This window comes from Carassius gibelio, chromosome B9 (genome assembly GCF_023724105.1).
Source record: "Carassius gibelio isolate Cgi1373 ecotype wild population from Czech Republic chromosome B9, carGib1.2-hapl.c, whole genome shotgun sequence".
Classification (NCBI taxonomy): domain Eukaryota; kingdom Metazoa; phylum Chordata; class Actinopteri; order Cypriniformes; family Cyprinidae; genus Carassius; species Carassius gibelio.
In genome coordinates, this window is record NC_068404.1 from 6,353,614 (window position 1) to 6,367,064 (window position 13,451).

At 36.8% G+C, this 13,451-nt stretch overlaps 1 protein-coding gene across 3 annotated transcripts in view; it reads left to right on the forward strand.

The window, feature by feature from the left end:
- The window catches only part of epha3 (eph receptor A3), a 114,783-nt gene that overhangs the window by 15,853 nt on the left and 85,479 nt on the right, over positions 1–13,451 (forward strand). For all 3 annotated transcript variants that reach the window (XM_052565843.1, XM_052565844.1, XM_052565845.1), the window contains exon 3: positions 1,150–1,807. In XM_052565843.1, the coding sequence (XP_052421803.1) occupies positions 1,150–1,807 (658 nt within the window). The remainder of the gene's footprint in view (positions 1–1,149; positions 1,808–13,451) is intronic.

The following is a 13,451-nucleotide window of genomic DNA, read 5'->3' on the forward strand; positions in this document are numbered from 1 at the left end:
ATCAAGTATATAGTATTCACATACTATATACAGTATATATATATATATATATATATATATATATATATATATAACTGTGCAGAATAAGTAATAAATAATTAAAATATATATTTAAGTGCTTAAGTTCAACTAAATATACTGAAGTATTTTTGATTGTGCCAAAGTGGGACTATTGCAAGTATACTTTAGATTTACTTTAAATATCTTGCTTTTCAAGACCGATATTATTCAAAGATTATTCAATCCTCATAAATAGTGACATTAAAGCACATGTTATGCTTAATATTAAGAAATATCCATACACAACAAGTAGTATTTCAGATAAAGCTTAATTATAATTTTTAATTAGTAAGTCTCAAGCAATAAGTGAGTAAATATGTTAATAGATTTTAATTATATTTAGTATGAAATAAATGTATTTTAAACATATTTTACTAGGGTAAGTATGCAATATCCCAAAATGTTCATTAAAGCATGAGAATGGAATTCCAGCTGTCAGTGAGTTCAAATGGATTGCTTTACTTCCAAAATAAAGGCTGTGTTTCTAAACAATAAGATGCAAAACAATATATAAAATTCTGGAGATCTTAACAACGTGCTGAAAAAAAAAGCTCCTTTTGGGGGTGTTTCATTAAGCACCCTCGCAGTTGAAACACAAATAGGCAATTCTTCAGTCTGAGGGCACACTTGTTCTGCCGGGTAATGAACAGCTCGCAGCCACTCCAGAGGACTTGTCTCACTCAGCCAAGGGCTTTTATAAACTTCAGCTTGACTGAGAGCCATATACTACTCCATTATTGTGATAGAAAACACTGCCTCTCAGTTCATCATTTATTTTGCTTACTTCAAGACTTCTGGCTGCATTGTGGCTTCTGACACCCTTAGTGACAAAACAAAATGATTTGTCAGGCTCGCTTTACAAGGGAGAGAATGCAGAGTGGAGGGCCTCGTTAATTATGTCCCACATTAATTATCCGAACAGGGGAGATATTAATTTGAAACGATTCATTATTCCAAGTGTGTTTGAGGAATAAATAACCTCGCCTCTCAGGTGTTTTACATTCGTCTCGGCTCCGTTGAAATGCAGGAGTACAGTAGCTGTTCGTTTCTCTCGGAATAGATTTGATTAACTTCTTTCTCTTTTTGCAGTGGGAGGAAATTAGCGGCGTGGATGAGCACTACACACCCATCCGGACCTTCCAGGTGTGCAACGTGATGGAATACAGCCAGAACAACTGGTTGAGGACCAACTGGATTCCTCGCAATTCGGCGCAGAAGATCTATGTGGAGCTCAAGTTTACCCTGAGAGACTGCAACAGTATTCCCATGGTCCTCACCTGCAAAGAGACCTTCAACTTACACTACCTGGAGACTGATGAAGACCAGGGAAGTAAGTTTCGCGAGCACCAGTTCTCCAAAATAGACACCATCGCCGCCGATGAGAGTTTTACTCAGATGGACTTGGGCGACCGAATCTTAAAGTTAAACACAGAGGTCCGTGAAGTGGGGCCCATGACTAAGAAGGGCTTTTACCTGGCTTTCCAGGACGTGGGAGCCTGTGTGGCCCTAGTTTCGGTGCGGGTGTACTTTAAAAAATGCCCTTTCACTGTGAGGAACCTGGCAATGTTTCCCGATACGGTACCCACGGACTCTCAGTCGCTCGTGGAGGTTAGAGGCTCATGCGTCAACCATTCCAGAGAGGAGGATCCGCCAAAAATGTACTGCAGTACCGAGGGAGAGTGGCTGGTGCCTATTGGGAAATGCCTGTGCAACATAGGATACGAAGAATGGGGAGTCGCTTGCCAAGGTAGAGTTTTTCTCTCACACGCACACGTTTCTCCTTACAGTCCCTTTTTCATTTCACGGCCCATTTTCTTCCTTTCATCAGCGTAATGTTCTTGCACCAGCTCTGTAGACAGCAGCTCTAAATGGGACAGCTGAGTGTGTCCCTGGAATACCATTCATTTGTTTATGCTACTCATTGTCTGTAATGTTTCTAAACTCCATGGTGAGTTGAGTATCTTTCCCTCGCTCGGAGTGCAAATGGATTCTTCCCAGATACGGACACACCTCTGCTCCGTCAGCCGTGCTTCGGAGAAATGAATTCGAGAGTCTTGTGTAAGCGAGGACAGAGGAGATCTGTGGTGCAGACCCCCTTAAAGGGCAGCTTGAAGCAGTTAAGCTTGTGAAACACTTCTCCGCATCACCTCATCAGACACACAAATAGATGCAAGTTAGTCATTGAAGAGGGATAAGTGTGTGTGTGTGTGTGTGTTTGATCTGAAGCATATGAGACATTTTTTAGAGTCTAAAAACAGACTCTAAAATATATTTCCTTGTCTCGCATTGCTTTCAGAATATTAGAGTTGTGATGCTAGAGTTTTGGGTGTAAATGTAAATCACAGAGCAGGCTAAAGGAAAATATCTGTGGAAAATCATACTGTTAGGGGTACAACATCTTATCCCCTTACTAAGGGTTAACTATTCACCCCTTAAAGGTTCGTAGTAGTACCTAAAGGTACTACTCTGCATTCTTTCAGTGTAAATATCAAGGTACTACCAGTGTAGGTACTAGAGCTTCTGGGTCCATTGCAAAGATTTTGCTATATATGGGGACCCCTCAAAGTCACGTTCAGTGGTGGGGGGCCCTCAGTTGTGCCCCCCTTTCAGCTTCCGGTCCTTTGCAGTCTTCCGGTCCTTTTTCCCCATGGTAGCTACGCCCATGGGTACTACTCTAAGGTATTAATATACTGTCCCAGTGACAAGTTGTTGTAACTTTAAAGAAAGGGTATCCAACGTCCTGCCGAGTTTGCTCCAACTTGTCCCAATACATCTGCCTGGAAGAACTTAATCAGCTGGTTTAAAGGTAACTTCAAAAGTTGTGCTATGTTTGACTCCATTGGAAGTTCTGTTTTCATTTTTGAATTTAAGAATACATCCTGAATGTCCCACAAGGCAGCTCGGTTTATCTTTAAAGGTCCTATGACATGAAAATTTCACTTTCTGAGGTTTTTTAAGATTAATATGAGTTCCCCTAGCCTGTATATGGTCCCCAAGTTTCTAGAAATTTGAATCGGTGTAAATTGAGGTTTTTCTATCTTTCTCTGCCTTTGACAAAATGGAAGCTCAAACGGGCTGATCTTGAATCTCCTCGTTGTGACGTTGTAAAGAGAATTGTTACCTCCCCTTTCTCTGCTTTGCCCGCCCAAATATTTACATATAATTCAGCACAGGCGTTACAAACAGATTTTATGATATGGATTCGACGGCACCGGCACAAACAGTGAGTAACAATGTTCATTAATGCCTGATCTGTGATCAGTGATTTCTGACGGGTAGCTAATCATTCAAGTTCGCACAGACTTTCTTTCTAAATCGTTTAATACTGTTTATGCATCAGTGAATCAAGCCAGTGACTAAACGATCAACTACACGTTGTTTCTCTTAGTAGCATGAAACAAATCTGTTATTTAAATTGTGATTTAACTACAGAGAGCGATCAAAGAACGCTCCCTTTTTTTCCGGAGCTGTTACACATCGCGAGTACATCTGCACACTTGCCCAAACTGCCGTTACAATGAATGACGCTGTTATGCTGCACAACGGAGCTCTTACTGTATTCATGTGTTTGCTGTTAGCTGTGGTGAAAGCATTTTGTGAGATAATGTGTTGCAATAATGACGAGATCACTGCATCCACACGATAAACAGACTCTGTCTACTCAATGCTCATCACTGCAGCCTTTCATGTGATGGGGAAAAGATCGAAAAAATAATTATATAATCAACACTTCCACGATCTCGACAGCTGTAATATATATATATATATATATATATATATATATATATATATATATATATATATATATATATATATATATATATATATATATATATTTGAGAGGGGTTTCACATGTAATATGCATTTCGAATGCAAAGATGTCAGCCAATCACAACAGTTGTGGTTTACTCGGAGTCTCACAGCAGACACGCCCCTTCAAACAGAGCATTCAAGCCAGAGGGCTAATGTCAGGATATAAAAATGCTTTTTATTTCTAAATTTTAAATGTAAAAATCATACTAACAATATAAATACACCTAAGGAAACATTAAAAAGCATTTAAAGAAAAGGAAATAATCCATATCATGCGACCTTTAAAGTATTTGGGTGAGAACCGCAGTACTTTTGCACCACTGATGTGAGTGCAGTAATTTTACGATTAAGTATTACTGTCCAAACTTTACATGCACAAAACCACATTCACGTTTGTCTGTTGCACATTCATTGAAGGAATGCAGAGCTTCTCTCAAACTAAATTTATTCAGAGGGGAGAAGTCATGAGAAATAGTCAGGAACATGCTCAGGAATATGAAACCAATCAATAGTGAGTTAGTCCCACAAGTTAGACTGTTTTGCGTTTTGCAACAATGGTGAACTCTACTGTACTTCACATATTCACTTGAGACCACCTTTTCATGGGGCAAATTTGGAAATCTGTTTTCACCACAAAAAGCACAAAAGGCATTAGTGTGAAAGCGTCCTGAGAACATTTTGCCTGGTGTGTAAATGTGCACTGTGGGTCTTGCTGTGGTTGAGGAAGCTGATAATAGATTGGCTGGCAGCTGGTTTGAGCGATTCAGTCCTGCCCATGGTATTATTTGAGTTAAGCCGTCTCCCTGGAGAAATCACTTCTGCTCTTCATAAAATGCTCTGTGTCTATCCTCAACTCCAGCATTACCCAGAGATTTTTAAGACTTTCGCCATGCTATCTGTCCAGCTGTACTCGTCTTGATGTGAGAGTATCTCTGATTGCCGGCTTGTGTTCAGTTTGACGTCTGTGTTTGTATTTATGTGTCTGTTATGGAACACTATATGTGGAACAGCTGCAAAATGGGTCATGAGGGTGTTTACATCAAGATGCATCTGAGACTCGCATGCCATATGCAAAGTGATGAGAAAAACAAGACCACCCTACTTAAAAAAAAAAGAGTATGCTGTTATTCCAGAGATTTTATTAACGATAGCAATGAAGGGCTGAACTTAACCTCTTGTTCTAGTGTAATTGGCAGAAAGTGATTAAATCATTAAGAGTCCGTCACCTCTGACCTTGTGATTAATTGATTTCAATAATACTTAAAGGTAAATGATTATAAGGATACTTAAAACTTAAAACGGAATAAACATGTAATATAGTCCACCTGATGCCCTCATTTCCACAATTTATTTAAAGTAATGGAACATTTCAACAGTTATAAAATTAGAAATCATAATATTGTTCCTGCCAAACCAACAGTGTTTATTTTAACATTTACTATTATAGTTTAGAAATTAACACTCATTTGAACTGAGTTCAGTAGTTTGATTATGTTTCTGAGAGCTTTTTCATTTAAAACTTCAGTGATAATCAAATATTAAAATGTATGATAAAAAAAAGTTCAATAAAAAATCAGATTGATTGAAGATAAACCAGTTATGTTTTTAGTTTTTTCCTTTTTGACTTTTGACAAATTGGAATGATATTCATTTGACTGCAGTTTAATTAGTAACTTAATACATTTAAAATGTAAGAATTACAATCGTAGTATGACAATAATCATTGATGAAAGATCGTTGATCTTCAAAGGGAAGGATGTCATCCTTAATCTTTAAATAAATGTTAGTAATTCAGGTAATATGTTATTTAAGGACGTATTCTCACTACTAACTAGCATGCATATTTCTGTTATACTGGCTGCATATTAGTACTTATAAAACACATATTAATGCCTTTTCCTGCATAACCATAATTTAGATTCCTTAATCCACTCCATATCTAACCTTAACCACTTGAGGCAAAAGTCATAGTTAGTAATACTTTATTGTACAGCAGAATGTTGTTTGTTAATTAAATGAAAAACATTAAATATGATATATATACCTATGACAAATGTAAAGTAGTACAAATAAATAAATATCAGTATTTAAATACTGCACAGATTCCGTTTTAGAATCTATTTTGAAAGTTCCTCATTAATATTCTTAAGCAGACACTATTTGTCTCTTAATTCCTCATGCATCAAATGTGATTTATATGAAACACATGTGATTTTGGCGTTTCTCGTTTTACCCCATGAGTGGAATGAAATGTGGAATCAGCCAAACACACGGTGAAACTGAATACAAATGCTGATGTCTGAGGCCTGACCATACATTTCAAAAAGTTGTGCGTGGTCATGCATTTTTGCTGGCTAGTTTTCTAGCCTGTGGTTTGGCAGGAGTCGTGTAGAACTGATGTCTCTGAAGGTGACTGCTCCATACAATTTATCAATCCAAACACCCATTTGTGGCGTGTAGAACCAGACGCCTGTCAAGTGACTCAGTGTGTCTCTGGGATGTAAATGATAATGACAGGGCAATGGGAGGGCTTTGATAAGTACATGAATGAGTGAGTGAATGAACAAGTTACTGAGTGAGTGAGTGAGTGGATGAATTAAGTGATGGAATGAAAGAGTAAATGAATGACTGGATAATGAGTGAATTAGTGGAGGATTTGAATGATATTCAATGAGTGATTGAAAGAATGAGTGAGCCAGGGTTATTGTTAACTAAACTTATTAAAACATTTAAATAAAGGTGAAATAAAATAAAATATGAATATTAGATGGAAAATAGAATAAAATAAAAATAAATATAAATAAAACATTGCATTGGTGTCTGATTAAAATAAGTTGGGAGTACTACAACTACTAATTGTAAATATATAAAAAGTAGGACTAAACTAGAGCAAAAACTGAAAGTAAAAATACATTAAACATAAATACAGTAGTAACATTAAAATAAGCACAAAACAAAAAAATAAAAAAATAAAATAAAATGAAAACTGAAAATATGTAAAAGGTATTGCAACATAACTAAAATTATAACAGAATTTCACATTTGACTAAACATACATAGTACAATTTAAATAAAAAGCACATAACAAAAGTACTAAAATTTTACAAAAAAACAAAATTAAACCGAAAACATACAAAACTATAACTGAATTAAACATTAAACATAAATAGTAGTATTAAAATAAAATAAAAAGATATAACATAATATAATAACCTAATAAAAAAACTGATTTTTTTTATAAAAGCTCATGCTAAATATTAATAGAAACTATAATAATTATTGATTGATTGATTGATTGATCAGTGCGCGAATAAACGGAAAAGTGAATGAATGAATCTCAGCATCATTTTTGTACACTTAATGTGTAGATTTTAGTTTTATTCTAGGATCTCATGAATAAATCTCGACCGTTCCTTCTCATGATCGCCCTGTAATGTCACCCGATCATGTCAACGGGCTTTGCATTAAAAGCGTGATTCTCCATGTCCGCCGTGCTCTGTTTTCTGAAGAGTTGTGTGAATGTTTGGATGTATTTGACAATCTCTTATTAGTTTCAGTGCAGCCTAATGGACACTAATAAGGTCTTATATTACCAGAGCGTGACAGCTGCTGCGTCGCACACTCATGTGCAAGGGGAAGGGTCTAAGTCACAAATCTCTCGGCAGGCCCGCTGTGCTAACGGATTGATTACGGCAGGGAGCCCGAGTGTGACTCTGACAGAGATATTTTGAGGTGTGCAGACCTCCATCTCAACACTTCAAGCGTGGATGAGTCATATAGAGGGTTTTGATGCTTCACTGAGGGAGCACCTCTTAAATAATTAATGGCCTTTTGTCTTTGTGGAGTTCAACTGCTGCATGCGGTTCCTTTGTAAATGTTTAGATTGAGAAGTTTCATTTGAGATGAGTTCAAAGTAACTCTGTAAGTTTTAGGCGTTTGGTTACAATATCTGATCTACGTAGCAGCACACAGTTCATCTGAGAACAAAAGACAAGAATTTAGTACAAGACTGGGATGGTTTTGAGGTTTTATATAAAATAAAGGAGGAAGAAGAAGAACAACAAAAACAATAATTTTATCACCACGACAATTTTATTTTATATGAACATATATTGACACATTTTTGGCAGTTAATCATTCTTGCAGCCCTACAAACAAGCACAGCAAATCTGGAGCTTTTTAAAATTATTATTCACAATATATATTCATGGTAAAATTGGTAGTGACAATATTGTGGATTTTTCTTTGACAGTTAAGTTTACTAAAGAGGTTGTCATTTATTTTTGCATAAAGAGGAATAAATGAAACTTAAGTAGCAGGTTGATTCAGATCACATTTTCAGTTTAAGTGAACTGGTTCCAGACACATTGTTTATATCATCATTTAAAAACGCTAAAATATAATATCAAATATAATGTAAGGTGTATCAGGCACAAAGTGGGGCAACTTCCTCCAAAAGGCAAAAAATTGTTGGAAGTACCCAATTTTCCTTTCTTTTTTTTAATATATGTTAGTAAAAATATTTCTTGCAGTTAGTAAACATTGCAGTTAATTATTATGTACTGCTATTTCTCTCGTGATGATTTCATGAAAAACAGAACAGAAAACATGGCTAAATAAGATTATTTGAACTAGATTTTAATTGCATTTATTTCTATGGTTGCTCTGATTAGAAAAAAAAAAATTACACTAGCAATTATTTCGAGTAAATACATAAATATTCAAGTTCATGAATATGGAAGAGAAGTCTTAAAATAAGACATTTTTACTACTATATATTGGCTAGCCCTGCAAGAAAGTGAGAAGCTTAATGTGACTGTATTATCTTTAAAGTGATTTGCGTTCTAAATGCAAATGAAGTGTTTCTCTAATGCGAACATGAATGCGTGTATGCATGTGCACGTGTGGGTGTGCGCTTGTGTGTGAATGAGTGTGATCTTGTGTGCTAATATGTGTGAACTTGTGGCGAGAAGTGATATATTTCCCACCAATCAAACGAAGGTTATTTTAATTATCGGCATCAGTAGAGCCGCAGACCTAGAGGTGATTCTTAAGTGGATTTTCACATATTCATTATCACTGACAGAAAGACTCCACTGTAACGGTGTCAGCACTACTAGTGTGGAAATACTGTACCATATCCTAACCTCTGTGTTGTTTTTCGCACATTTTTCATTGAGTCTCGCTGCATGGCTGCTGCACCGCACTGTTTAGTTAAATTGGTCCAGGATTGGAAATTACATCCCATTATGATAATGAAACAGAGCGAGTCGACGATCTAAAATCTGTGTGAAATTCTTCTAACCATAATTTGATCTTAAAACAGCAAATAAAAGGAGTATGTGAGCCGGATGTCTGTCTGTTTTGCGAAGCTTCCCATGTTAGCAGCTGCCACGGGGCTCCTTTGAGAGTGCCAATGGTTTACATTCCGGCTGGATTTTCCAAGATATACAATCCCTGTGCTCGCTATCCCTGATTAGTTATCAGATCTTATTAATGCGGCGGCAGAAAGTGCAATGGGTTATTTTAACAAGCCCTTAAAGCTGGATGGAAACCTCCGAACCAAAAGCTGGATTTATTACAGCCTGACAGACGCTATTCTTGGTTTTCAGACAGATTTGAGGGCTGATATGGTTTAGTGATGCACCACCTCAAAGCGGCTGAACATCTGTCCTGATGTAGTTCTACTGGTGTCCCTCACTTAAAAATAAATTAAATAAAAATCCCACGTGCTACTGTTTAGGATTGTTTTTGTTCGATCAAAAATACAGTAAAAACAGTATCATTGTGAAATATAACTACAATCTGAAATAACAGTTTTCTAAATGATATTTTTTTCAGTCAAAGATTATTATTATTATTATTATTATTATTGTTGTCAATGTAGAAAACAGTTGTGCGCTTCATATTTTGTGAAAACTGAAACCATTATTTCATAGAGGCATGAAAAAACAGCATTTGTTTGTGACTTTTAAATAGTTTTTGCCGATTAGAGATCTTAGAATATAGAAAATTATATTTCCGAATAATCACAAAGAATGATTTCAACTGTATGAATGGATGAATGGATGGATAGGTGCTTATTTGTATTGAATTTTAAAGGGATAGTTCACCTAAAAATGAAAATTCTGTTATTAATTTTTCATCCTCATGCCGTTCCAAACCTGTAAGACCTTCGTTCATCTTCAGAACACAAATTAAGATATATTTCATGAAAACATAATGAGCGTTGTTTACAGTACATTCAGCATGTGCACGCTTTATAAATTTATAAATAAAAAAAATAATTTATGCATTTAGCAGACTTACAGTACATTCAGGCTAACAATTTTGACCTAGCATGTGTTCACGAGGAATCGAACCCCCAACCTTGCACTTGATAACACAATGCTCTACCAATTGAGCTACACAAACATTACTGCTTTCTACTGCACATAAACAGCTCTGATTACGTTGATTATGTTCTGGTGTGCTGTCCAAAATGGTGCATGATTCCAGGGAGAAGAACTGCTTAATAAATTATGATATTATTGTTTTCTGTGCACACAAAAAGTATTCTCATAGCTTTGTAAAATTAACTTTGAACCCCCGATGTCACATGGAATATTTTACCGATGTCCTTGCTACGTTTCTGTGCATTTATCGTGGTAATATCCTCGATGTCTTTTGGGTCAGAAAGCTCTCAGATTCCATCAAAAATGCCTTAATTTGTGTTCTGAAGATGAACGAAAGTCTTGCAGGTTTGGAATGACATGAGGGAGAGTAATTAATGACAGAACTATCTCTTTAAGTGATATACTCTTTTTTTATTGCATATACCTCACTTTGCTCATCGCAGACAACTGAAAGGCACTCTTGAAGACAGAGGATTTGTTACAAAAGCTCTGCTTTGATGACTACAGTGGCGGTGCTTTAAAGGAGATGAATTTATAGACTGTTTGCTCCGTTCTGAATAGGATTTCAAAAATCAGCGGCTCTCGCTGCGGTTGTGTTGCTCGTGTGTTCTGAGTCTTGAGTTTCCTTTGAGTTGCCGTTGATGATAATGAGGCTGAGTTTTGCAATACCCAAAAGCATGAGGCTCAGATGTGGAACGCATTTGCTTGCCCGGCTTTGTTTCAAATCACAGCAGCAGGACAGCTCATTAATTTTATGCACTGATTGCTAAGACTGAAAGTCCCTAAAGAGTGCTCAGTCAGTTCGGATAGTTTTGTGCTCACCTCGATGGACAATTAGAAACACTCCTGAAAAAGCTTAATGCAGCAGTGAGGCCTCCTTCAAGGGTCGTGCTCTCTCGCTCAAGCAGATGATGGGACTTTAATAGATCGTCATCTGTGCAGATTTCTCATTTCGTTGCACAATTAGTACACGCTAATCGTAAGCAGTAATCATGGGTAACGGTAGTACATGGAGGCTGGAAAGTTGTTTTTTCCACCTCTGGATTCTCACCGCTGATTGTCCTTGCTGCTGGACCAACTGTATTTCGATCTCTGAGTTCCCCGTCCCATCCGTTGTGCTCAGGATGACTGATATTGAAGAAGGACTCCTATAATTATCCGATGCTACAGGTACGTTTGAGATCTCCAGTCACCACTTTGCCATCCGCATCAATGCTCCCGAAAAAACAGCTACCGTAGGTCACACTAACCAAATCTCTCCTACTTGAAATGAGAAATAGTAATCTCAATGTGCTGTTTTTGTCTCTCTGTTTTGGGGTCTGCAGTCCAGTGCTTTGTTGGGGCCATTGGCTATAATAAGTAGATAAAATAGGGCTTCAGACAGGACCTGGAAAATATACTGCACACCACACATAATCACTGGGGCTGTGACATAATAAAGCCCCAGAAATCAGTCTCATATCGACCGGGTCACATGTGTTTAGTTACAGCACATTTATGTAGGGATTGGGGAGAGAGAGAGAGAAAGAGAGAGAGGGTTTGAGGACATCTGACTGGAATCTCTGAGAACACATGTACACATACATACTGATTTAGTAACTTTATAAAGTTATGTGCTTTGTATTTGGCCTTTTTAGTTGAAAAAGCACAGTTTTCCTCTTTAGTATATGCATATTTAAATTTAATGTATTTATTTATTTATTTATCTATTTATCATCACCATATGATTAGCTTGGTTTGGAATGCAAGACCACATTTTATTTATTACATATAATATACTTCATTAATTAACTTATTTATTTGTGTGCTACATCTACAGTTTTCAAACTTTTGTCATATGTATATCAATATTCAAGTGTTTGCTCTGAAATAAAATGTAAAATGTATTTATTTTTAGAGAAATTCATCCTTCCATGCAAGAAAAAAAAATACTTTCTGAATTACTGAAAAAGAGTTCATTAAAATAGACAACTTGAACTGATTCAATACATTGAATTGAACTTACAGCTGCATATATTTTGCTCCTGGCGCAGTATTTAAATATCGCTGAGTGAATATCTTCTATAAGAATCATAATTAACAAATCTAACCAAATAAATAGAGCTTTGCAATATTCAGATTGTTTACTCATATCACGTGGTACTAGTGTTAGGGCTGGCCGATATATCTAACGATATGATCATGCGCATCTATTCAGTAAATCTGGTTCCATGATTACCGCTAAATCACCATCACCTGCTTATAATTGGAGGCGGCATTTAATAGACGGAGCCGTAGATCACTTACAAGCTACGCAATATCATGTTCATTATCGAAGGCGATTCATCTGTGACAATGAGCGCAATATTGCGTAGCTTGTCTATTAAATGCCGCTCCATTTAAAAGTAGGTGATGGTGATTTAGCGGTAATCACGGAACCAGATTTACTGACTAGATGCGCATGATCATATCGTTAGATATATCGCCCAGCCCTAACTAGTGTGCATTATGTAACGGTTATTTTCTTCAAGCACAGCTCATGGGATTGTGACCCTTGTCATTGTCTCCTTTTGAAACAGGAGGGCAGTGGTTTGTGTTGTAATTCATAATGACAGAGTGTCAGACCAACTAAATAAGCTATAGTTGAGGAAAAAAAAATTGCTGTCTGTTGAGCTGATTGATGAGGGATGTGTGCTTGCTCATTATTACTCTGAATGAATCAGAGAACATTAACTCAGAGAGTTTTATCCTTTAAAATAAGACAAGTAATAAAACTTGTCCTCGGTTAGTTGTGATTTCATCTGGTCTGGTAATTGTTTAACACCTTCGCAGGAGAGAACAGCTTCTCGCACACACGGCCGAAGCCTTGTTCTTTAGAGCGCTGTCATTTTCAGTCCTTTCATGCTGGAATTATCCTTACTAAGGTCAGGTCCCAGATGGAAGCTATTATTGCACCTCTGACTCATTGCATTTGGTTTTTCTATCAATTTCAAGCAAGGGGACATTCGCTCCCTGAATATTTGTCTAGCTGTTTTTCCAACGAATATGTGACCCCAAAGCATTTTCCGCCATAAAGTCTCAGTCTTGACGTTTTCCATGGCCAAATGATGTGAGATTACTTTGGGATGTGCTTGCAACATAATAACCACGAGAGGTTACTCGTCCAAACGGTCAAGAGCAGTTCTGCTGACAGCAGACTCTAGT